Below are 26,782 nucleotides of genomic sequence, written 5' to 3'. Positions count from 1 at the left end.
CTGGGATCATGACCTGAGCCGAAGGCAGCTGCTTAACCAACTGAGCCACCCAGGCGTCCCCCTTTGCTTAATTTTTAAATGGATTGTCTTTTTATTATTGAATCGTAGTAACTATTTTTGTAGGCTCATATATTATAGTTACAAGTCCCTCATCAGACCACATAATTTGCAAAAATTATTCTGCCACTCTGTGGGTGGTCTTCTTATGGTCATGATACCCTTCGAAACAAAAGGTTTTTTGTTTGGTGATGTCCAGTTTATTTTGTCTTTTGCTGCTTGTGCTTTTGCTGTCACATATAAGACTAGTGTTGGTTTTTAAACTCAAGGTATTACAAGACCAAGTGGATGAACTCCAGTCTGAGCTGGAAGAATTTCGTACACAAGGCAAAGTGTTGAGACTTCCCTTGAAGAACTCACTGTCGGAAGAACTTGATGCTAATGGGGGTTGCATTGAGCCTGACCAGGGTAAGCCATTCGACATCATCTTTTCAGAGGCTGGGCTTCAGTTTTTGCTTTTAGGGCCATGTTTGTTGTAAAATTGCACAACTTTGGCAACCAACAAAAAACAAAAAAACCTGGCAGTACTATTTTCTTGAGCTATTTCACTTGTGGTCTATTTTTTCATTTGTCTTTAAAGTCTTTATGAAAATATTTCTATCTGATTTTTACGTGTATCAACAAAAGAATGGAAAAATCAAACCACAAGGATATTTGTTTTATTTAAAACAAAACAAAACAAAACAAAAACAACTGACCACAAGTCTGAGAGTCTAAGGCCTTGGGAGCATTAGAATTCAGACACTGAGCTGTTGCAGAGTCCTCCCTTTCTTGAGTGCCTCAGCAGTATGGTTATGGTTTTGGAGAATAGGACAAGCAGAAACCAGAATTTGGTTTTCTTATGCCGGCTGTGCTAAATACCAGCATTGCCTCTGTAAAACAACAAGTAAGTCAATGTTGGTTGACTGTGCCTGTGAGGAGGATTTTGAGTGGTGAGGTGGAAAGGCAGAGTTAGCCCTCCTACATTCATTATTAGCTCTTTTCCTCCTTCCTGTGCTGAGTTTGTATTTCAGAAAGGGCTCATAATAAATTCTTCTGTTATAGTCTTCCCCACTGCTACAGAAGTACAGGTTCTTAGAAGGTTTGTTTATTTCTCTTCTTATCTATTCATTCTAGAATAAATAAGGGATTGGGGAGGGGACTGGGAGAGAGCGGGTGGTTCTGAGTATGTGATTAGTGGCCTTACTGTAGTGTGAGGATGGATCCAAGCTGATCATATGATGCATCTCAGAAGCTTTTCTGGGACTTTCTTTATAGTGTTGGGGGTTCTCCTCATAGGCGTGTGAAGCTGTGCCATCTTGGGGAGGCTTACACCCCAAGTATCACTTCTCACATTGGGGCTATGCCACCTGAAAAGAAACAGTATATGAAAAGAAACCCCAAAGCAAGACTGTCAGTCCCAGGTGCCAGACAGGCTCTTTCTCCTATCTGCCTATGGGCCCCCACATGAAAAGCCTTTTTGAATCCCCTCCCTTCAGAGACTTCCACATAGTGTTAGACATCATCATTTTGTCTGTGTACTGCCTCAGCCTCCAATTTTCGCTTCAGATTTCAGTGTTGTTCTCAGTCATCATCATGGGCAGTTGTGGAAGTGAACCCATATGTATGAGTTGAGAATTTTTCTCCCAAACTGCCTATATCTAGGTTCCTAACTGGTGCCCCGTATTTATAAAATTTGAGCTGATAATTGAAAATGGGGTTCCACTTGCACCGTAGGGGAACAATACTGTAATACTCGATCTTCTGTAACTGAGGGATGGATTGGAGATCTTGACCCATGAAGGTAATGCCTCCAGGCGCCTTCTACCACATTGCCCCTCTGCTAATTTGTCCCATAGTATTTGTTGGATGGGATAGAAGGTGGGTTGGTGTCACCGAATTACCTCACTCCATGGCATTTTCATTTAGAAGGTCATCTTTAAACAACAATTTCCACCCCTACCCACCTACTTTACAAAAAGATGGATTCTGTTAAGGTCTGGCACAGAATCTATCCATGAAAGAATCTTATGGTACTGCCCATTCACCTTCATTTTTAATGCTTGAAAATAAGAAGCCTCTTGGGTTCTTATGGTTTCTTAGTAGATCTCATTAGTGGTAATTTAGGCTAAAAATTATCCCTTAAGCTGGATGTCCCTTCCTCAGATGCCAGTTGTGTTACTGAAAGAACCTGTCACAGGGTCAACAGATCCCATGTGTTTTCAGGGCTCAGTTCTGAAGAATGCAATCCATTGAACATGAGCATCGAGGCGGAGCTGGTCATTGAACAGATGAAAGAACAACATCACAGGGACTTGTGTCACTTGAGACTGGAGCTTGAAGATAAAGTAAGTCCTTCTTATCCTGTACATTTCTTTGAGCTCTGACAAGTGTTGCATGAAAGACGTTCTTAATTCTTTTCACTCATAGAGCATCACTTTCTATACATTTCCTCTTGCGTCTGGTAGCTCAGGATGGTTTTATAAGCAGAGCCTGAGGACTTTTCTTCCTAGGAGAGAGTTTCTTCAAAATGTATTATCTTCAGACCTAGCAAGCATGAAACTTGAAGGCCAATACATTATTTCCAGCTGGTTCCAAAACATCTTAATAAAACCAAAAAAGCCCTTTGATATAGCTAGCATTAGGTACCAGTTCTGAATCTTGGCCTCCAAAACCCTCCACCATGTTGCTTCAACTTATATTTTTAGTCTTCTCTTTTACCTTCTTCTCTAGTCAAACCAGGAGTTCACTGTTCTCCATCAAACTGTCCTCTCTTGTTCATGCTATTACATGCTACGTTATTTCTTTCCTACTCTTAAGAGTCTCCTTACCCTTCAGAGTTTATATCAGATGCTACCTCTTGCATGAACCCATTCCCAAATACCCTTGACCAAATGTGGTTTCTTTTCCATCTTTGGATCTCCAGGTTACAATGCAGCTCTGTTTCCTAGATCTTTTATATTTTTCATTCTGCCTTGTGGTATGCTTTTTTGTACTTGTCAAAACCATGTCTAGGGTGGTTTCCCCTGGATGGCAGGACTACATCTTATCTCACTTTGGATCCCCACAAGGCCCACAGAGTGCCTGTGATAGGTGTTAAGAAATGCTTGAATTTAATTAAGTATTTTAAGACCCTACATTTACAGCTGGACAGGATACCTGGGAAGACAGATGGTATCTATGGGAAAGTCTAGTCATTTTTTTTAGAGTTGTTCTGAAACTAATAAAATTCAGGGCACCTGGGTGGCTCAGTCGATAGGACATCAGACTCTTGATTTCAGCTCAGGTCATGATCCCAGGGTCATAGGATGGAGCCCCGCATCAGGCTCACCACTCAGTTCAGAGTCCGCTTGAGATTCTCTCCCTCTGCACCCCCCCTTGCCCTGCTCATGTGCATGTGTGCACGCTGTCTCTCAAATAAATAAATAACATCTCTAATAAATAATAATAATAAGATTCAGTGAAGTTAAAAAGGAAAGCAAACTATGCCTGACTCAAATATATCTTATTTGAGATGTTTTCAAGTCATTAAAATGGGAAAACTGAAGAATGTGTCATAGGCAAAAAGTGGCCATGGCCCCTGTCACCTTTCCATAGCCTTGAGTTGAATAACACTGTGGTGGTTTCGCTTTCTGACCTCAGGTGCACCATTATGAAAAGCAGCTAGATGAAACCAAGGTCACCTATGAAAAGGAGCAAGAGAACATGAAGCAAAAGTATGAGAATGAAGTGCATGTCTTGGAAAAACAAATAAGTGACCTTAAAAGTGAACTAGCAGAACTTCAGGGTCAGGCGGTGGTGCTCAAGGAGGCACAAGATACAACTATCTGCAGACACGAGGACGAGAAAAAACAACTGCAAAGGAAATGGGAGGAGGAAAAGACTCACCTGCAGGAGAAGCTGAGGTTGGAACACGAGTTGGAACTCAAGGCTCACCTGGAGCAGGCAGAGGAAAGCTTTAACCGAGAGAGAGAAGAACTCATTCAAAATGGCGCCTGGACAGAAGAGAAGGTGAGAGGCTTGACTCAGGAACTAGAGCAGTTTCACCAGGAGCAGCTTAAAAGCCTGATGGAGAAGCACACTCTTGAGAAAGAGGAGTTGCGAAAAGAGCTCTTGGAGAAACACCAAAGGGAACTTCAAGAGGGAAGGTAAGAAAATAGGGGAAAATGGAGAAACCTGGGGCACTGTCCCTTGGGGGCACCAGAAGTTCCAGTCACATAGGGTGACTTTGACTAGGCTCTTTAGTTTCTCAGCCCATTTTGCCATTGTTTAGACATAAGCCTATCCTGGGATTATTGAACTGTTTTGTTTTTTTCAAAGACCATATTTCTTATATTAACAAGTATCCTTTCAGGTTCCAAATGAGAATAATTATTGCGTTTGAGAAACGCTATTTGTGAGCTAAATTCTGGGTGAAGTTCTGTTGCTGCCAAAAGTACGAAATGCTGCTTTGTGCTTCCTTTCCTCACGTGAAATCTCAGGCACATGTGAAGGATTTGATGCTTCATACTCTGATTCATTGGATTCATTGACTGCTGCTTTATTAAACAAGAAAAAAACAATGATTATGTTAATAGGTATGGTTTACAGGACTACTGTCCTCCAGTGTGTACTTAATTAAAATGAAGGAATTTTATATATTTCCCAAGTTACAGATTAGGTTAATATGCATTTGATCATTGATGTGAAGTATCAGTTTACATTTTCCACACACAAATATACCCAGGAGTATGCCAAGGAAGTCCGTGTCTCAATTTTCCCTCTAAATGCAGACAGAGAGGTAGGTCTTATAAATTGATTATGGCTGCCCGTCTTAGCCCTCAGAAATGAGATCCTGTCTCTGTAGAAATCAGTTACATAGGAATAAGAGAAGACCGTTTTTAGAAAGCATTTAAATTTATTTGCCTGGCAGCTTCCTCTGTGCATGGGAAAATGTGTTTTGTTTGCTTCTGGAGTTGGTGGCAGTTTCAGTAATGCTGTATGTTGACTACATTTAGGGAAAAAATGGAGACTGAGTGTAATAGAAGAACCTGTCAGATAGAAGCCCAGTTTCAGGCTGATTGTCAGAAAGTCACTGAGAGATGTGAGAACGCTCTGCAGAGCCTGGAGGGGCGCTACCGCCAACAGCTGAAGGAGCTCCTGGAGCAACAGCATGAGGAGAGATCCCAGTGGGAGTTCGAGAAGGAAGAGCTCACCCAGGAGTGCGCAGAAGCCCAGGAGCAGCTGAAGGAGACTCTCCAAAGAGAGAAAGCAACCTCTCTGGTCCTCACCCAGGAGAGAGAGATGCTGGAGAAAACCTACAAAGAACATTTGAATAGTATGGTTGTTGAGAGGGAGCAGCTTCTCAAAGACCTGGAAGATCTAAGAAACGTGTCAGCGAGTCAGCAGAGCCTCCTGTCCGACCAGATCCTTGAGCTGAAGAGCAGTCGGGAAAGGGAGCTGAGGGACAGTGAGCTGGTCCCGGGCCGGGCAGGGGCCTCAGAGCCCCTGGCCAACCAGCAGCTGGAGAAGCTAGCCACGGAACTGGACCAGGAGCGGCAGGAGATGGCGTCCAAGCTTCAGGCCATGGAGAGTGTTCACAAAGTGACCTGTGAGAAAGCAGACCGAGAAAGGGTGGAGATGAGCACCGAAATCTCCAGGCTTCAGAACAAAATTAAGGAAATGCAGCAGGTGGCCTGTCTTTCATCCAGGAGAGAGTCTGGCTGCCAGGCAGCAGGAGGGGAGGAGGCGGACGGAAGTGGACCCATGTCCCTGCTCCAGCAAGGAAAGCAGCTGTTGGAAGAGAACGGAGATGTCCTCTTAAGCCTGCAGAGAGCTCATGAGCGAGCGGTGAAGGAAAATGTGAAAATGGCCGCGGAAATTTCAAGGTTGCGACAGAAGCTGCAAACATTAGAGCCGGGGTCGGTAACGTCCTCTTGTTCAGAGGAGCCAGCGACTGGCTTATTTGGAAACTCTGTGGAACGAACAGAGCCCTTCTTGCTGCAAAACCAGATGAAAGAGGTGGAAGGTGTGAGCCCACGGTGCGTCCTCAGTGACCTCCCGGACGATGAGACCCGGGATCTGGGCAGTCCAGAGATGAGCTCTGCTCAGAGACAGGAGGTCAAGATGCAGGAGTCTGAAGCATCGATGGGGAGCTTTTCCGAGCTGGAAAATAGCGAAGGGACCAGGACTGAGACGTGGGACCTGCAGAATCAGATTTGTCAGCTTAAAGAACAACTGATGATCCTACGTGCAGACTGCAGTCGAGCCTCCGAAAAGAAACAGGACCTGCTCTTTGATGTTAGCGTGCTGAAGAAGAAACTGAAGATGCTTGAGCGAATCCCCGAGGCTTCCCCCAAGTATAAGCTGTTGTATGAAGACGCCAGCAGGGAAAATGACTGCCTCCAGGAGGAGCTGCGAGTGACCGAGCTGCGCTACGACGAAGCCCTAGAGAGCAACAAAGAACTCGCTTCAGAAGTGTTCAAACTGCAGGACGAGCTCCAGAAGGCGGCCGAGGTGACGGACGCGTTCCTTAGCCTGGAGAAGAGCTACGAGGAGGTCAAAAGAGAAAACCAGGAGCTGCATGTTCTGGTGTTAAGACTTCGGGGCAAGCTAGAGAAGCTGCAGGCTGGCACCGGGCTGCGGCGGGACTGCTTCTCCTCCCGGGAGGCCCCCTTTGCCGCCCTGGGAGCCCCGCCCGACGGGAAGGTACTTGAACTCCGTCAGACCCCGGAAGAGCGTGCGGCGAAGGTGACGGATGTGCACCACGTTATAGAGGAACATTATCAAGAAAATCAGTACCTCAAGCAGGAGAACACACAGCTCCTGGAAAGAGTACAGGCCCGTGAGATCTCCTGGCTGCGCAGAACGATCCGGACACGTCGAGAAAGGCCCCGCGTCCAGAGCCCGGTTATACCCGAGGAGGAGGACGCCGCTCTCCTAGGCCTTCAAGACAGACACCTGCAGCGTCAGGCCACACTAGCAGAGTTAGAACTGGAGAAGGAGAAGCTGCAGGAGCTGACCAGGAAGTTGAGGGAGCGAGTCACTGCTGTAGTTAGGCAGAAGGACGCACCTAGTCAAGGAGAAAACGAGGAAGAGCTGAAGGCCATGATGCATGACTTGCAAAGCACGTGCAGTGAGATGCAACAGAAAGTTGAACTTCTGAGGTAACGTATGTACCTTTTAAGCTCCCCGGACTCCCGAGAGCACCTCACCACATCTAACTCCCACTGCTTGCTCTGCCTAGAGAAACTAACCCGCTAGTCTTCAAGGAGAGAGCACTACTGTAAACTTCCTTCTGCTTCTGTGTCGTATTAACAAGTAGAATAACCTGGCCTAGGAGGCGCTCCCGTCCCCCGTAGGAGATGCGTGTCGTTTGCTGTGTCAGAGTGGAGAGTGTTTGCCGTTTAACCATGTGCCTCATCAGTGTACGTCAAGTCTTTAACTCCTATCTAGCGTCTCATTTGGATTGATAGTGGTTCGGTTTGGTTTTTGGCTCAGTGTTATTTTCGTCATGTGGCGGAACGTGTTCCAGGAGAATGCCTTTTGTGTATTGTTAACTCATGCGGCAGGTCAGAACTCCGATCCTGTACTCATAGAGGAAAAAGGTCATGCCTTGTGGCGTATAGTTTTTCACTGGTAGCAGTGGAAGTACACGCTGGTATTCTGCAAATGATGGAAATTTATCATAGGATGTAGAATTTTTCGAAGCACTATCAGATTCTAATAAATGTGCTCAAAATAAAGACAGAAATAAGACTAATTTGAACCATTGCTCACTTGACTTTATATACTATGAGTGCAGTTGTCTTCTAACAAATTTGGTTTTTTAAAAAAAACTTGGAAAATATTACATGTTTCTGAAATATCTTGATATGAAACAAAGTAATTCTGGATGTAGTTTTTCCTTTTCAGACCATTTTGAAGTTCTAAATATCAGAATATAATGAACTGAAAAGAAATGACAAAGTAAACATGAGTGTACATATTTCAGTGTGGTCTTTGATTTATGTAGTGAATTTTCTTTCTCTAGGAAACCTGAGGCCTGTAACTAAAGCTAATAAGCTTAATAGGCTTATTCCCATCTGGAGCAAGTAGGGCTTGAGACTGAGATAAATGAAGTTATTTGCTCAAAGCAGTATGCTTGCCACTGAGAAAATTAGCAACTTTGGTGGGCAGAGTCTCATTTCCTATCTCTATGCTCAAGTGTTTTAGAGACACTTCCCTAACGTCTTTTCGTGAAATTCTTAACTTCCCAAAAGAAATGAATCAATATGTCATAGCTTGACTTCCATTACTAAGAGTCTACTAATTTAGACTTCTCTTTCTAACTGGCATGGAAAACTTGTTTTATTGGAAGTTACTAGAAAGCATTTTCCAAAGATGCCAGATGACTGCCTTGTTACAACTGTTTTTTTTTTTTAAATCTCTGTAATTCAGATATGAATCTGAGAAGCTTCAAGAAGAAAATTCTATTTTGAGAAATGAAATTACTACTTTGAATGAAGAAGATAGCAATTCTAACCTGAAATTAGGGAAATTAAATGGATCTCAGGAAGAAATGTGGTAAGACATATACTTAAATTTTCTTAAGGCATTTTTGCAAGGACTAAAACTGTTTTGCTTCCTTCAGCTTTTAAAGGCTAACTCTTAGGTTATATTTTCACTGTCCCTTTAGGCAAAAAATAGAAACTGTAAAACAGGAAAAAGCTGCAGTTCAGAAGATGGTCGAAAGTTTAAAGAAACAGGTAAGAAGATACTTAGTATTTCCCAGTGTTTCTTGATTCTCTGAAATTTTCCTTATTTGTAATTTATAAACTTATATGCTACTGGAAGAGCATGTACGTAATGATAGTAAAGTTGTAAATCCAGAGTTCTAGAATGGAAACTCACCCCGTGCTGACTCTAAACTAGGTTTCTATTTTTTGGTGAATATCATAATATATATACTACTTCTAGATTCTGAGTGCTTAATATAAGCTTTATAACCAGTGGGAATGGGGAGATGATACCTCTAAAACCATTTCTATGAAATACTAGCTCTATCCCTCACATTCTTTCATGTAATGTTAACGCCTTCCTCTTTCATCACCATGATTGAAACCAGAAAGTTAAGGACACAATTTTCACAGATACAGAGTAATGGTTCATCAGTATATCTTTGCATAGAATTACAGTATATTCTGATAGCTTGTGCCATTTGGCACCCAATTTGTATAATCTCACAACAGGCAATTGTGCAGGGAAAGGCCATTTTAGGGTCTGTAATGAAACAGCCAAAAGACAAGGACATCCTAAGAAAAGAGCATTTTCAGGACTTGAAACAGACAGGGTCTTAACATCCAAAATATATTCTGTACTCTTACAAATAAATGGCAAAATCCAGTTGAAAGATGGATAATTGGCTGTGAAGAACTCAGTGTACTCATACATTTTGGGGAGAAGTATAAGTTGGTAGCACTGTGAGGAGGACACTTTGGGATCTCTCTCCAAACAGCGATGTGTATGCAGACCTCCTAACCCAGCGGCCCCACTTCTAAGGAAATTATCCTAAATACAAAATGGTATCATTTTTCAAAATATTATTGTTTCTTCACAATTAAAAAAATAATAACTGTCCTATATGTCTGTCAATGTGGGAATGATAAATACGTTATAGAATGTCTTGACACATAGAATATGCTATTGCCACTAAGAAACAGAGCATGTGGTGTTTTCTAAATGCACTGACTTAGAAAGATAAAAGTCTGCAAGAGACTAAGTGGAAAAAAGCAGGTTGTCCAAACATCTGAAATGATTCCTATTTTTGTTTTGAAGAGGAGAAAAACCTCTATGTGCATTTGAGTTTTGTATATACACAGAAAGCAGTCTGGAGGGAGACAGACCCAGCTTTGAACAGTGTGCTATCCCCCTGCAGTTAGACTGAACCGAAGGTCTCTTACTTCCTTATACACTTCCCAACTGATGGAATTTGTAATAACGAGTACTGTATTCATTCTGTTAGTACGGGGATGGGGGTTGGAGTGTGTGCGTGTGTACGTATCTACGTAGAAAACCTTATCTACAGAGGGGTAAGAACCAGTTAGTCTCTATATCTGTTTTTTAGTAGACATGGGGTAACTTGTTTTTAAAACTTATCTCAATTTTAATTAGATTTCAGAATTAAAAACCAAAAACCAAGAGTTGGATTTGGAAAATTCTGAACTTAGCCAAAAGAACTCTCAGAATGAGAAAGAACTGCAGGAACTTCATGAGCGTCTGGCGGAAATGCTGTGCCAGGAGGAGGAAGAGCCGGGACCCGGTGCATTTGAGGAGTGGAAACAACGAGAGTCTCATCTAAAAGAAGAACTGGAACAATGTAGAGCCCAGGTACAGAGGAGAGCCACCCTACAGCCCAAGGGGGAGGAAATCCCAAGAAATAAAGCAATGCTGGTATTAAATTTCTTACATATACAGTCTTAATAATTACAACAGTGTGGTACCGGCAAATGAATGGGCAAATAGATACATGGACTAGAAAGTCTAGAATTAGACCCCAGCACAGATGGAAACTTAGTATATAACAAAGGTACCTTCTCCAATCACTGGGGTAAAGATGGAATTTTTTTTTTTTAAATGAGTGGTTCCTAGAACACTCAGTAGACATTTGGGAAGAGATAAAATGAGATGCATATCTTGTACAGTACATAAGGACCAACTCTAATTGGGTAAGGAGTCTAAATATCAGAAAAAAAACTGCATAAGTCCTAGAAGAAAACATGAATGAATTTGTCTTTAACCTTAGTGTAGAGAAAAGCTGTCCAACTATGACTCATAAACCAGAGGCAAAAAAAAAAAAAAAAAAAAAAAATCAAAATTTGTTCGTGGTAAAAAAAAAATACCATAAACAAAGTCAAAAGATAATTCACAAACTGGGAGAAAAATGTTTACATCACATACTGCAGAGAGTAGGGCTAATATCCCTACTGTGTAAAGAGCTTTTAAAAATCCATGGATTTGGGGCACCTGGGTGGCTCAGTCAGTTCAGTGTCTGCCCTCAACTTGGGTTATGATCTCAGGGTCCTGGGATCAAGCCCCATGTCTGGCTCTCCCTCTGTCTACCCCATAGTCATATGCATGCTCTCTCTCTCTCAAATAAATTAAAAAAAAAAATCTTTAAGAAAAAATGCCCCAAATCACTCATAATTAGAAAACTGCAAATAAAAACAACACTGATATATCTTTTCTCACCTATGAGATTGGAAACAATTTAAAAATAGGACTTTCTGTTGGCAAGGCTTTAGGGAAGCAGGCACTTTTATACATTGCTGGTGGGGCTGTAAACTGAGGTTATCCTTCTGGAGGGAGATTTGCTAATTCTTATCAAAATTACATATGGGCTTACCATTTGTCCCGGCAATACTATTTCTTAGGGATTTACCCTAAAAGTATACCTCCAACAGTGTGAATATTCATATGTACACAGAGCTTGGAAACAACCTAAATGTTCATATATAGGAGAATGGTTGAATAAATGTGGATACAGTCACAGCGCAAAGTAGTATTTAGCTATAAAAGGAAGGAAGGAAGGAAGAGAAGGAAAGAGAGACTTCTATTTGATATGAAATTATTTCCAGGACATACTGTTAAGTGAAAAAGAAAAGCACAGAAGAGTATAGGATGCCTCTTTCATATAAGAGAGAAGGGGATGTGGAAAAAATACACATATACTTGCTCATTTGTGTGAAAGAAACCCAAGAATGATAAACCAGAAACTAAAGATAAGGTTACCTATAGTGGGTAGATGGGAAAGGGACGGAAGAGAGGAATGGGAATGGTGGCAAAGGGAGGAAGGAAGGGAGTGTATCTTTTCACATAGCTCTGACTCAAGCAATCATAGCAGTGTTTTCCAAACTCTTCACATACCCCAAAAGAAACAGAATTAGAATCAATCAAGATGGCAGGGGATACCAACTGGAATGCAAACACTTAAGAATTGAACCTAATCGTATTATAAATGGATAATGTAATTATGATAGGCAAGAAAAGAATTCATTTGGAAATTATTATCTGACTCCATACTGTAGGGCTAAAGATAGAAAGTGTAACCAAATGCTATAATAATGTAGTCTGTAAATGTGTTTCTCATGGGGGATAAGTTAGTAATTCTGAAACTGTATATATTAGAAGTGAGTAAATGTGTAAATAGATTATAGGCAACAGAACTGAGTCTCTCACTTTTGGAGAAGGAAGCTTCAAGTAGGAAAATGGGGAACCTATCTTCTGGTGTTGGATTGGAATTTGAGGCATTAGTATAAACTCATGTTTCTTAGTATATATACAGATTGACACAGATAGAGATGTGTGTGTATGGATGGAGTGCCCAAATCTTGGTTTCTAAACACCATTCTCCTATAGAAGAAACCAGAGCTCCTTGGAAAAATGATTTATTCCAGGGCTGGAGCAGGGAAGATTCAAGATGAGCCCGAATACCTCGTGGTGCCAGAAAGAAAAAAGTGTTTTTAAAAAAAAAAAAAAAAAAAAAGAAGGGCACATTCAAAGGACACAAAGCCCCACCTGAAGGAGCTCTTACTGGCCAAAGCTAGAATGGTGTGATCAACAAAATAAATAATTCTAGTATAGCATAAGATAAATATAAAATGAAATATGTATGGGCACATCCTGATATTAAAAATTGATTAAATAAATGGGGGAGAAATAACAACTCTTCTTCACAGTAGAATTCCAATTAATGAATGTAGAAAGAAAGAAGGAAAAAGGTCATCACCAGGCCAACACGAGGGTAATAACTGTTGTAGACAAAATCCACTGAGAGAAACTAAAACAAACAGAGAAGTTTCAGGAGAAACATGATTTTTGTAGTCTCAAACTATCTTCCCCCAAGAGAAAGTAACTTTGCCGTGGAGAAACCCACAAAACCCATCTCAGAAATCAAGTTCCTACCGTTCAGGTACCCAGCCTTTCGGAGGATAGCTTTGGTTCAGAGCGTGTCACTGAACTGGGGCTTGGGTTCCCTGACTTCTGCCTTTTGTGAGCCTCGTACGTGTCCCCAGGCTACATGAAGATGCCCGTGTCTTGACTTCCTATTTTTTTGTCTTAGTCCTCTACTTTAGTGTCTTCTCTGGAGGCAGAACTTTCTCAAGTTAAAATACAGACTCATATCATGGAACAGGAAAACCTCCTTCTCAAAGATGAACTGGAGCAAATGAAACAAGTAAGACTGTTTGCTGCTTGGAGTGGGCATCGGGGAGGCTCATAGAACAATATGGTACCTGATGGTCTGGCTTTTCAGCGACCGGATGTCCTTTCTACGGAGTCCTGAGGGCTTGCAGGACAAGTCCACTAACAGGGCTCCAATTGCCAGTTCTCTAAATGCTGTTCTAGTGTGTAACTTACATATGTGGCAGACTGAAGTTCTATCATTACAAATCAGTCGCAACCACTTCAGTTTAAGGTTTGTTCTGTCTTCTTCCAGCCAGGTGATAAAGTAATAGAAGTGTGTCTAAAAAGAAAGCGACTTTCTTGCTCATAACTTTAATAACTATTCATTTAGGTTTGTAAGACACAGGTGGAGCTCGTCCCTCTTTCCCTTTATTCTTAAGCAAGTTTGAGGCTTCAATCCTGGACTAAAGAGTAGATTCTAAAACATTATCAGAGATGCAGTCTCACTTGTGAACTTGGCTTTAAGAAGCCTATTTCAAAGTTTCAAACAAAGACTTAATTTTAAACAAAGAAGAGGGCTCACCTTAAAGTCATATCCTGAATGTTGCCCTATTTTATTCTTTATTCTGAACTTTTCAGTGGGTACAGGATATGAGCAATCCCAATTTATGAATAGGAGAATTTGGTTCTGTTTTTTTTTTTTTTTAATTTGCTTCACTAAAGGTTTATTTTGATATTATGACATCCTTAGATTATAAAATTTTCTCGCTTGTGTCTGTTCAGCTTATGAGAATAAAGGTGTCCTCTGCATGCTGAAACACTGGGTCTCTACCACTGACTTTTCTGTTTGTGTTGATCTGTCCTTGACTCTGATAAGTCTTGATTTACTAATAGGATTGTAAGACTTCCAGGGAATTTGTGTCCCCCGTAATGCCTCGTGATTGATACCTGATAGGAGCTTTATAAGAACCTTTCAACTCAGATGCTGCTATGTAAAGTATAAGCCTTCTGCCATAACAGAAGCTGTCTGCCATTATAAACATTCCAGAAGTTAAAATTCATAAGGCCTTTCTGTTGATGCATAAGTATTCCAAAGCTGTTACTACCAAGTTCATCCTGATTACTGTGGGCTTACTATTCTTTACCTCTTGAAAATCTGTTGTGCAGTCTTTAAGATGGTTAATGATGGGCTCCAGATCCATAGCAAGAGAAGTCCATGTTTTGTGACTTCACTAAGCTAGAGATCAGAAGAAGAGGAGTGGATGGGGGGAGTAAAGCAGCATGGGGAGGACATTATACAACACATTTTTATTGTCTATTTTTTACAGAGGCATTGGTATAAATAGTGAAGTGGAAAAATGGTGAGCCCTGTCTGCCTCTGGTAAAAGGTGTTTCATGGCCCCTGGGCTCTTTTGGATCCCAACAGTGGATAGTATCCGCCCATTGTTGCTGACATACAGTTTGGACCTAGGAAGTATGTGTGGCTCTGTAGGACCTAATACAAGTAAAATACTTCGTGAGTGAGAGATTCTCTGTTGCACAGAAAAGAAACAAGAGTAGCATCAGCAGAAGTCTCATACCAGTCTCTACACCCAAAATGGCACCAGGCTTTGTGAAGGTCTGAGGATGTGGAAGCAAGGTAGTGAGCAAAGTAGACAGGTCCTTTAGTCAACCAAAGCCCAGGTACTCTAAAATACATTTTACCATGTCCTTCTGACTTTAGATATGTAAGGGATGCTGGATTTGTTGTCAGCTGAAGACAAGATTCAACCCTCAGAGTCGGTTTGTCATGTTATTCCTAAAGTGAATGTAAAGGAACGTAGGGTAGGAAATAGAAGGATGACCATAAAATCATAATGAATAATAAAGATTGAAGATGGGAAAGTCAAGTGAAACAGAGGGAAATTAAAAATGTAGGAACTGGGGCGCCTGGGTGGCTCAGTGGGTTAAAGCCTCTGCCTTCGGCTCAGGTCATGATCCCAGGGTCCTGGGATCGAGCCCCACCTTGGGCTCTCTGCTCAGCGGGGAGCCTGTTTCCCTCTCTGCCTGCCTCTCTGCCTACTTGTGATCTCTCTCTGTCAAATAAATAAATAAAATCTTTTTTAAAAAATGTAGAAACTATGGGAAAGGGTAAAGAAGTATAAGAAACAGTCAGTCTCTTTAGAGCAGTTGTTACTGGAGTGGGAATTACTCCCCAACCCTGGGATGTCTAGCAATGTCTTGGTCCATTTTTGGCTTTCACAACTGGTATGTGGGGAAGGGAGTGCAACAGGCATCTATCAGGTAAAGCCAGAGATGTTTCTGACCATCCACCAGTGCACAGGACACTCTCCCCAACAAAGAATTATCTGGCCCAAAATGTCCATGCTTGTAAGTTAGGTACTGAAATGGAACAGAAACTTGGTTTGTCTTGTTCTCAGTAGAGAGGAGAAAGCCAGTTTGTCCACGCTGAACATTTTCTGAAGCAAGTCAGTTTTGGCTTCTTCCAAAGGGAAGGGAACGTAGATCAAACTGAAAAACACTCACTGTTTTAGCTTTAAGACTTGCCCTTGCATTGATTTACTGTACTTTGTTCATGCCAATTCTGTAGTCCTAAGACTTATTTTTTTATTTTTTCTTAAAGATTTAATTAATTTATTTATTTGACAGACAGAGATCACAAGTAGGCAGAGAGGCAGGCAGAGAGAGAGGAGGAAGCAGGCTCCCTGCTGAGCAGAGAGCCCGATGTGGGGCTCGATCCCAGGACCCTGGGATCATGACCTGAGCCGAAGGCAGAGGCTTTAACCCACTGAGCCACCCAGGTGCCCCCTAAGATTTCTGAAAAAGATTTTTTTCTCGTTAAAAAAGCCTGAGGAAAATGTACTATGCTATATATGTGCACAAGTTAAAGTGATGACAGAATGGCGGTATGTTACTTATTTTGCCCTGAAGTTAAACAGAAAGCAAGGACCATGATATAACCGTATCTGTCTACGTGAATCTCTCTGGGCAGACATTTTGGCAGTCGATTGGAGAATGGAGAGAATGTAGCAGGGAGCATTCTGTTGAATTTAATTTTAGTCCCCTCAGTTTATATGTCCTCTGAAATATCTATATAGATAGGAAATAGCAGCACAAAAATGCCTTGTTTATAAATACTCTTTATAAACACAGCCATGAGATGTGATGGGATTGTTTATCTCTTACAGCTGCACAGATGTCCTGATCTCTCCGACTTCCAGCAAAAACTTTCTAGTGTTCTAAGCTACAATGAAAAACTGCTGAAAGAAAAGGAAGCTCTGAGTGAAGAATTAAATAGCTGTGTGGATAAGGTAGTAAACATAAGACATTTTACCATTATTATATAGTGTATACTATAATGAGCATTTCTCTGGACAATGGCATATGGGCCTCCCATTTTAGCCTAATTGTTCCAAGGTCTCCTAGTAGAACAACATTTCAGCTGGCCTTATGTGACCTAAGAATTCCCGAGGTCATGATTTTGACAGGCGTTTATGTTGGTTAATAATTATATTATTATATATATAGTAATATGTAGTTTATCTCATTTTAATATATAACCATGTTACTTAATGTATATTACTTAAACATTTATTTATTCTTGAGAGAGAGCACGAGCAGAGGCAGGGGACAGAGGGAGAGAGAGAACCTTAAGCATACTCCACACCCAACCGGGGGCTGGATCTCACGACCCTGAGATCATGACCTGAGCCAAAATCAGGAGTCAGACCCTGAACTGACTGAGCCATCCAGGTGCCCCTTAAGGTATATTATTAGATATATCACTGTTAACATATAATATAAATATTGTTGCTTTTAGTAACCTAAAATCTATTACTTCGACACTTTTTTTCTATTTTCCCTAGCAAATCCCCAAACACTACATTTGTCCCACAGGCCTTGATAGGCATTTCACATTTTCCTGTTACGGTACTCTCTCGAGACTGAAGTGGGGAGGTCGCAGGAGGGGAGAGGCCTAGAGAGAATCCCAAACCGGCTCCGTGCCCAGTGCAGAGCCCATCTCGGGGCTCAATCTCACGACCCTGAGATCATGATCTAAGCTGCAATCAAGAGTCAGACACCCAACCAACTGAGCCACCCAGGGGCCTCTTGCAATTTCTAATTGCATTCCAGCCTACCATTTCTCACCCACAATGAGGCAATGAGAGAGAAAAATGGGAATCGCCAAAAAGAAGAGACTCCTCAAAATTAAAGGTAGAAAGGGAGTCAGGAAGACACCTCTCTTTGACCTTGCCCTGCTCCCCCATGTAAACAGACGGTGCTTGATCTTTTCAGTATATGCAGCAGTACAGAAATTGAGGCTAGATATGTATGCAAAAAGCCCTGTTCCCTCTTTTCTTTTCCCGAAACAGTTGGCAAAATCAAGTCTTTTAGAGCATAGAATTGCTACTATGAAGCAAGAACAGAAGTCTTGGGAACACCAGAGTGAAACCTTAAAGTCCCAACTCATGGCTTCACAGGAAAAGGTATGTGGCCAATTCTTGTTTCATCTGCCCAGTTAATATTTTCCTGGATATTCCAGCAGAACTCCCAGTAGAAAGAATATTCCAGGTGCAACTGGCCTACGAGGGCTCAGATGATACAACTTGACTAATACCTGTCACATGTTTATGGTATGATGAAATAATTTGAACAGTTCCCTCAAAGCTCATTGTTAGAATTATGAGATTACTTATGAAAGCTTGAGAATAATGTGTAGAAAGGATTGCTTTTTTTCTCATTTAGAAAAAGGGTTTCTAAGGCAGATTCATGCCCTATTAAAGCTCTCTATCAACCTTGCTTTTACAAATTTAAATTGTTTTTAATTAAAATATATACTAGATGTTAGCATGGAGAGTAGGGTTCTGACAGCTACATATTTTCATTTCTAACTAAGAGATCCTTTACAAACCAACACCACTGGCTAAAACACAATCTCTACAAAATTGAGTAAAGCCATCTTCTGTCATGCCAGTTGGTTCTCATTGGTTTCTGTGAGATACCACTTGGTAATATACCAGATGACGCTATCAGCAGGACCCTGTTCCAGAGCACAGTTCATCACTGACCTAAATATTGCATCCTGTAAATATACATAATATCTGGGGTTTCCACTAAGCTACTGAAAAAAGCTGTATATAAATAAAAAGAAACAGAAGGGACCTTGTTAGGACCTCTTGTCCTAGCTCATTCATTCCTGGACATGTTTGGTGAGACCGTGAGGATCTGTGTCAAGTGTAAGATTGTTCTTATGATACAGGTTCAGAGTTTAGAAGACACCCTGCAGAATGTAAATTTGCAAATGTCACTGATTAAATCTGACCTACGAGTGACTCAGCAGGAAAAGGAGGCTTTAAAACAAGAAGTGATGTCTTTATATAAGCAACTTCAGAATGCTGGTGACAAGGTAATTTCTTTTTTATTGAGGTAGAACTTTATACAGTAAAGCGCACAAGTTGTAAGTCTATAACTTATTATGTGCATATGTTTATATTTGTGTAAACACCTCCTCGCTCAAAATACAGACCATTTCCAGCACCCAGCAGGTTCTCTGGTCTCCTCTCTGGTTGGTAACCACAAGGGAACCACTTCTCTGCCTTCTGCCACTGTAGGTTAGGGGTGCCTGTTTCTGAAATTCAGATAAATGGAACCACAGTGACAAGGTTGTTTTTTGTAATGTGCAAGACAGAAGACCATGCTGAGTTATTTTGTAGTAACAAAACTAAAACATTTTGATTTTGTATAAAGTATGTCTTATTTTAATGTATCAAAATGCTGCTTCATCTGTGTGCATAGAAATGAAAAATGGTGTTACTGATGTCAGCCCTGTGGAGATGTTAAGAGTTTTGCCTACTGTAAAAGTAGGACAGTTATTTTAATCCAGTTATTTCACATCTTTTTATTTTTTTTTATATTTTATTTTTTTACGTAGGCTACATACCAAATGTGGGGCTCGAACCCATGACCCCGAGACCAAGATTCTCATGCTGTACCCACTGAGCCATCTAGGTGTCTCCTTTTTATTTTTTATTTTGTTAAAGGAAAATAGTTGTTTCCATTTTTTAAAATTACTTCTGGGCTGACGTTTTCCTCAAAATGAAATCGTAACTTTTTTTTTCATGTTTTGGCTTAAAAAGCAAAAGGCTTACCTACTTGTTACCGTTTTTAAAGCATTTTCCAGGATCCAAAAAAATCGCTCTGATAGCTAAAAGCATGTTCTGGAGTTCAGGCCTCAATTACATGAACAGTAAGTGCTTTAGATTCTAAAAAAAGGATCTGACTGCAAATGTGAAAAGAGTTTAGCTTGTGAAGGCTTTCAAGTTAGCAGTGCGCTTTAAAGTTCCCTTTGTGTCCTCTGTTAACCAAAAGAATAGTTATCTGGGGCCCAAAGCGTTACCTTCATAAGGATGGAGCAATTTTTAAGGCCACCGATCTCTATACACTTGGGTTCTCTATAGAATCAGGACTTGCCCTACAGTCATCTTTCCTATTAGATTTGCTGGGGCTATTTTGCCAAAGATCATTTTCAGCAGAATTTCCAAACCTTTTTAAAATCAAACTCCCAAAATACTGTTTTTATATCTATGTATACAACATACAGTCACACCTCCATTAGAAAGAGTGAAGAATGAAAGGTGCTAAGAATTATTGTCATTGAGTTAAATACATTCAAAACAGAAATGAGCTTGTTTTTAAGGCTTAACTCTGCCCTTTGCTCTTTAAGAACCATGCCCCAGAAACAGCCACCCATCCACCAGGATTCCATACGCAGCAGCCAAAGCTGACTTGGGACAAGATGGATCATCTGATAAAGGAGGAACAACAGCTACTTCGGCAGGAGAACGAGAGACTCCAGACCGTGGTGCGGAACACCAGAGCTGAACTCACGCACTCCCAGGACAAGGTAACTTGAAAAGCTGCAGTTGCTGGCATAGATTTGAAAATACTTTGATGGGAAAATGTGATTGAAATGGCTGTAGGGTGTGGATTTGAGTATTCTGCCATGGCAGACTTACTTTCAGAATGTTTAGTTTTTTTTGTTTTTTTTTTTAAGATTTTATTTATTTGACAGGCAGATATCACAAGTAGGCAGAGAGGCAGGCAGAGAGAGAGGAGGAAGCAGGCTCCCCGCTGAGCAGAGAGCCCGATGCGGGGCTCGATCCCAGCACTCTGGGATCATGACCTGAGCCAAAGGCAGAGGCTTTAACCTACTGAGCCACTCAGGTGCCCCCCGCCTTTTTTTTTTAAAGATTTTATTTATTTATTTGACAGAGATCACAAGTAGAGGCAGGCAGAGAGAGGGGTGTGGGGGGAAGCGGGCTCCCTGCTGAGCAGAGATCCCAATGTGGGGCTCGATCCCAGGACCCTGGGACCACGACCTGAGCCGAAGGCAGAGGCTTTAACTCACTGAGCCACCCAGGTACCCCAAGAATGTATAATTTATCATTTACTTGCTAATAATTTTACCGTGGTATGTTTATAGAATAGTTTTCATTTTGCATCATCAGTTCTATATTAAGTCAATGATTTTAATCCTCCTATCCAGAATAGCCTCAGGGAAATTATGGGGTTTTAAAAAAAAATATTTATTTATTTATTTATTTATTTATTTATTTATTTTTAAATATTTTATTTATTTATTTGACAGAGATCACAAGCAGGCTGAGAGGCAGGCAGAGAGAGAGGAAAGGAAGCAGGCTCCCTGCTGGGCAGAGAGCCCATGTAGGCTTCAATCCCAGGACCCTGGGACAATGACCTGAGCCGAAGGCAGTGGCTTTAACCCACTGAGCCACCCAGGTGCCCCAGGGGAATTATGTTAACCATATATTCTTTGTTCAAAATGGACTAATTCAAAAAGACTGGTAATAAAAAAAATGGCAAAATTAGACTTTTTGGAGAGAAAAGGGACCTCTTTTTAAAAAGACTCAAGGTTAGAATGGTCTCTGAAGAGGGGCTTTTCTAGCCACCGATGTTTATATTCTTTTCTTCCACTAAGCAGTTGACCAACTCTGCTGAAACACCTCTTTTAAGAAAGAACTCTCAGAAGAGCCGCAGAGTCATTTAGAAGACCTGCTCTGTGCCCGAGACTGCGCTCACAGAAGGTGCAGTGTCGACAAGACAGACGGGGTCACTGTCCGCATGGAACTTGGTTGATATAAATGCATTGTTTCAGGTGTGAACAGTCCAAGACAAAGTGGAGGGGACTGTCACCTCATTGACTCCTAAAAGCTATGCTCCTGTCAGAACATGCCTAGGACTACATCTGTTTTTGCGACAGCCACGTCACACTATTCGACTCCCTGTAGTTTGGTAGATTCAGAGGTCCCCCGTGTCTCAGTCTGATCCTTACAGGGTTGGAGTTTTACACCCAGCCAGACTAAAAATCGATTTCCCCAGAAGGATTTTTTGAAATGCAAAAAAGCAGACTTCAAGAATTGACAGATTTGGGGCACCTGGGTGGCTCAAGTCAGTTAAGCGTCTGCCTTTGACTTGGGTCATGACCTCAGGGTTCTGGAATCGGGCCCCATGTTGGGCTCCCTGCTCAGTGGGGAGTCTTTCTCTCTCTCTCTGTCTCCCCAACTCTGTCTTTCAAATAAATAAATAGAATAAAAAAAAAAAAAGAATTGGCAGACTTAACTGGAGAAAAAAAAAGCATTTTTGATACAACAAAACCCAAGGGTGAAAAAATATTTTCTCATGTTCATTTTTTTTCTTTCTTGCTGGATGACTAGATTAACATTTCTTCCTCTCACGTACGTTCTTGTTAGGTCCGTCAGCTGGAATCCAACCTTCTTCCCCCCAAGCACCAAAAACATCTAAACCCATCAGGTACTGTGAAGCCCACAGAGCAAGAGAAGTTGAGCTTAAAGAGAGAATGTGAACAGTTTCAAAAGGAACAATCTCCTACTAATAAGAAAGTGAGTTTTAAGACTTTATACCATGTGTCTATGTCCTTACCATGATGTGTCCCCATGCATAGGTTTCTTTGCCTGCAGGCTTCCAGGGAAATGATTCCAGTGGACTATTTTGGTTCTTCCATCTTTCTATACTTTTGTGATCTTATCAAATAGTAGCATAGTTCTTTCTGATTTAGTGATGGTTAGATAGGAGCAGTTTAATATTCATAATGAAGATGGTTAATCATTTTCAGTAGTACTATAGCCCTTTTAAGTTAGTGAAATCTATTTTTAAGTGTATATATCCTGAATATTAGAAACATCTTAGTATGTTATTAGTTACCCATTGCTGTGTAACAAATTAAAACAACACACGTCTATTGTCTCAGCGTCTCTGGGGGTGGGGAATTCAGAAGCAGCTTAGCTGAGTGGTTCTGCCTGTGGGGCTCACAGGGTTGCAGTCCGCGTATCAGCTGGGACTGCATTTATCTGAAGGCTTCTGAAGTACTAGAGGTTCTACTTCCAAGTTCAATAATGTAATGGTTATGAGGAGGCTTCTGTTCCCTGCTGGCTGATTACCAGAGGCCTCAGCTCCTCACTACCCGGGCCTTTTCCCAGGACATAGCAGTGACAGGAGAAAGATCCCAAAAGTTGTAGAGCCTTTTATAAGCTAATCGTGAAAGTGACACACCATCATTTCTGCTGTCTTCCTTCGGTCACACAGACTGACCCTGTTACAGGAAAACTATGCAATGGTGTGAACCCCAGGAAGGGGGTGGAGATCAGGAGGGACCATCTTGGAGGTTGGTTACCACGTGGTTGAACCTCAGTGGCATCACTCGGTTTGCTTTCTGTACTTTGTTCCATGAAGTAAGAGTTCTAAAACCAATGTTACCCTGGGAGTTCTTGTTGTTAACTTGTTTTTTTCTTCTAACTAAAACTCAGAGTTTTCACTGTTACCTTCCTCTTCTGAAAATTATGGTTTGTGTAAAAATTATGGGAAGAATGATGAACAGTCAATTACTTCTGTTATAAAAATTGTATGAAACTTTTAAGCTTATAAAATTTATCATGACCATAGGCAGTAAGAAGACTGGTTTGTGCTCTCAAGGGGGAGATACCATTCAATTTTAGGTACATTCAAGTAAACTTTTCAGAAAGATAAAGGGTTTCATCCAGCTGCTAAGGGAAAAGTCTAATGGTAGTTTTAACCTGAGAAGATTACGCTTCTAACAATTCTTGCTCCTCTCCTCAGCTCTTTTTGATAGAAACCAAAATCAGCATTCTAGAAGTGTCCTGTATTTTCTGCTTAGCAATATTCTGAATTCCAGGATCACGTAGCTCATTGAAGTCCTCCTATAATAGAGAATTCCAAAAATGGATACTCACGAAATCTTCAAATTTCATCTTTAAAATTGAGAATGGAGTTCTCCAACTCAGGTTTTATGTACTCTCTGATTTAAAACTTTAAACTTTGCCTTAGGGCCCCAGCGTGGCTCAGTCTTTAAGCATCTGCCTTCTGCTCAGGTCATGATCCTGGGGTACTGGGATCGAGCCCCACATTGGGCTCCCTGCTCCACAGGGAGCCTGCTTCTCCCTCTCCCACTCCCCCTGCTTGTGTTCCCTCTCTCACTGTGTCTCTGTCAAATAAAATCCTAAAAAAGAATAAATAAGCTTTGCCTTAAAGACAACGTTTTTCCCACTGCAACTCCATAGTAGGGGGTCATGAAATTTAGTGATTCAGCCTTTTTTATTAATAAAATATGCTAGGAAGTATCAGAGTACATGGCTCATGATAAGGATAAATTTCATTTCATGAAAGCTTTCTTTCAGGGATATGTACTTATAACTGGTTATGGGCGTGGGCTTATGTCCTGGATATATTTTGTATAGTGGGCGGCACTGAAGTTTGAAAGCCAAGTGCCTTCTGGAATCTGTTCCACATAAGCAGTGGTGATTAAAAACTATCCTAGGGGCACCTGGTTGGCTCAGTCTGTTAAGCATCTGCCTTCAGCTCAGGTCATGATCCTAGGGTCCTGGGATAGAGCCCCTCATCAGGCTCCTTGCTCAGCAGGGAGCCTGCTTCTCCCTCTCCCTGCCGCTCCCCCTGCTTGTGCTCTGACAAATAAATAAAATCTTAAAAAACAAAAACAAAAAACACTATCCTACTTAAATGTAACCAATGCACTCAGTTATATTGTTGTTTTCCTTCACTGAGTGAACTCTGCTTTCTTCCAAGGGTTAAGATTTCTGACTAGCACAAATTTGTCAAAATAAAGTAGAGCAATCCAAGGATTTGGCTTTTTTAAAGGGAATTTTTTTTGTTTTTTAGCAGGTCAGTCAGATGAATTCCCTTGAAAGAGAACTAGAAACAATTCATTTGGAAAATGAAGGCCTGAAAAAGAAACAAGTAAAACTGGACGAGCAGCTAATGGAGGTAAGTTTTTAAGCAGCTGGCCTTAGCTATGAAGAATATTTTAATCCGTGGATGTGACATTTGTTGGGAGAGGCTAACCTAGCATTGAATTCTGATTATGAAGAAAAGTGGAAAAGTTTGCCACCAAGCTAAATTCTTTGGTTTGTCTTACTAAGACTGATAGTCATTTTTGCTCATTACATAGTCACAGGGATTCATAGTTGTTCACAGAGGAAGGAATAATGTTGACTGTCCTAAAATGCAAGGAAGGACACAGACCTCCACAAATTCAGGTGGTGGGGACTTGGTCTGATCTTGGCCAGGAGGTCCAGAGCTCCCCCTCCCTCGACCCCACTCCTTGGGTTATAACAGTTTCCTAATACCTCCCCCGTTGTAGTGTTTTACAGATGGGATTGCTAACAGCCTTTTTAGTTAGGAAATCCATGGAGGGAATTTGGGAGCATTAGCATTTAGAAGCTTAATCTTCAAGTGCTGTCACTGTGCATTACTACATTTGAAACTCAGCACGGCCTTGTGAGGGGTAATCTGTTCAATACAAAAATGGACTTGTAAAACTTTTCAGCTTGGACACTGAGTTTCTAGATCCTTTCTGAATATAAATGCAATTTTAGGATCTAAAACAACTTACGTACAAATCCTCCTTAATAAGTAAAAATTGCACCAAGATTTTTGGCTTGGGTAGATGAACATGTCATATAGTGAGCTGTAAAGTTTATTTAAGGTAGAGAGGCATGGGTAGGAAATGTCTTTTTGTGCTCTTAGAAAGTACTAGGTATACAAATATTTTAGAGCCAGAATTAGAGGATGAGAGAGATTTAAATCTTTTATGAAGCTGGACACATGCAGAAGTAGCTTTAAATAAATGTTTTTTAAACGTGAAATACGGGCAGATATGTCATACTGGCATTTAAATGACCACTGAGGTTTCTGCCAATTTTATGTTCTCTGATTTATTCACTAATAGGGAGATTAAACTATAAATAGTGAAATCCAAACCATTTTTTTTCTTTCTCTGACAGCATATAATAAATGTGTTCAGCGCTTAAGCTGCAGGCTGTGTTTTGATGTAGACATGCTTTCTGATGAAATAATTATATATTGTGATGAATAAGAGATCTGAAGCTAAGCTCCACATGTCTCGTCCCAAACTGAACAGTAACAGGGTATACTTAGTCACTGGGAGAGCCTCTCCAAATGTTCTGCCAGCAGGCCCGCTCTTCTCCCACCCGCTCTCACCGGCCTCAGAAACCCCTCTCTCTTCCTAACTCCGCTTTACATGATTAGCCATCATAACCAATTTCCCTTCATTATTTTTCTCCTCGATTGAATAGTAAATATTTGCTCATGAATGAGGCAAATTGAATGTTCCTGGCATCAGAGCTGAATAAAGAAAAGGCATGAATTTTCCATTGGAACACTGAAAAGAACATCTTTTCTAATGAAACACTATTCTAATGAAACTTTTTTAGGCAATAGGAGAGCTATTAACTCTGTATAGACTGATACAAATTTAACATGTAAGTCATATACCATATAAGCACACCTATTTAAAGTATAATTTTATGACTTTGGTATTTACATAACAAAATTTGCCATTTTAAAATTCAGCAGCATGAATGAATTACATTCACAGTGTTCTACAGCCATCACCACTACTTCTAAAACTTTTGCATCACCTCAAACACTCTAACCATTAAGCAGTAACTCTCCCCATCATGCTAGCCCTACAAAACAGGTTCTTATTTATGTTCTGTTATCTATAAATTAGTCCACTTTGGGGCACGTATGGTAGTTTTCATACCATTTTTTTATGCCCACCTCACCTGAGAGATAGGTACATTCCTCTCACTTGGCAGGGATTCTCACTGGGTTTGGGTGAGGAGCAAGCAGCAGGCGGGGAGATGTTCCTCCATCAGAATCTTTGGTATCGGAGGATTTTAAAAAAAGCTTTCTAGGCCATTCTGATCTGGTGTATGCCCTCCCTCGCGGGAAGGAGTTTCTCCTCATCCTTGTATGCCAGTTTACATGTCACTGATCTAGGGGCCCCTGGCTGGCTCAGTCGTTGGAGTGTGCAGCTCTGAGTTTGAGCCCTGTGTTGAGTGTAGAGATTTTACTTAAAAATAAAATCTTAAAAAAAAAAAAAAAAAAAAAGTAGTCACTGAGCTAATACAATACATACCCATAGCCTCCATAGCCTAGGGCAATTAAATTCTTCCATTTCCTCATCTAGTAATCTGGGATCTTCTATTCCCACTCCAGGGCTTTTTCAGTG

The 26,782-nt window shown here is 41.0% G+C and overlaps 1 protein-coding gene across 7 annotated transcripts in view; it reads left to right on the top strand.

Annotated features, from left to right (window-relative positions):
• LOC111158704 (ninein) overlaps window positions 1–26,782 on the top strand; it is a 94,534-nt gene that overhangs the window by 59,382 nt on the left and 8,370 nt on the right. For 3 of the 7 annotated variants that reach the window (XM_022520935.1, XM_022520927.1, XM_022520962.1), the window contains exons 15-28: window positions 327–465; window positions 2,263–2,384; window positions 3,679–4,184; window positions 5,034–7,181; window positions 8,455–8,580; window positions 8,693–8,762; window positions 10,168–10,383; window positions 13,115–13,228; window positions 16,365–16,487; window positions 17,550–17,663; window positions 18,437–18,583; window positions 19,901–20,080; window positions 21,945–22,094; window positions 24,409–24,510. In XM_022520935.1, the coding sequence (XP_022376643.1) occupies window positions 327–465; window positions 2,263–2,384; window positions 3,679–4,184; window positions 5,034–7,181; window positions 8,455–8,580; window positions 8,693–8,762; window positions 10,168–10,383; window positions 13,115–13,228; window positions 16,365–16,487; window positions 17,550–17,663; window positions 18,437–18,583; window positions 19,901–20,080; window positions 21,945–22,094; window positions 24,409–24,510 (4,257 nt within the window). Of the gene's footprint in view, window positions 1–326; window positions 466–2,262; window positions 2,385–3,678; window positions 4,185–5,033; window positions 7,182–8,454; window positions 8,581–8,692; window positions 8,763–10,167; window positions 10,384–13,114; window positions 13,229–16,364; window positions 16,488–17,549; window positions 17,664–18,436; window positions 18,584–19,900; window positions 20,081–21,944; window positions 22,095–24,405; window positions 24,511–26,782 lie in introns of all 7 variants that reach the window. The other 4 variants (XM_022520944.1, XM_022520918.1, XM_022520954.1 and 1 more) reach the window with 2 other exon arrangements.

The sequence above is a fragment of the Enhydra lutris genome, unplaced genomic scaffold, assembly GCF_002288905.1.
Source record: "Enhydra lutris kenyoni isolate GAN:26980312 unplaced genomic scaffold, ASM228890v2 scaffoldscaffold4, whole genome shotgun sequence".
Classification (NCBI taxonomy): domain Eukaryota; kingdom Metazoa; phylum Chordata; class Mammalia; order Carnivora; family Mustelidae; genus Enhydra; species Enhydra lutris.
This window is presented reverse-complemented; position numbering and strand designations above follow the sequence as displayed.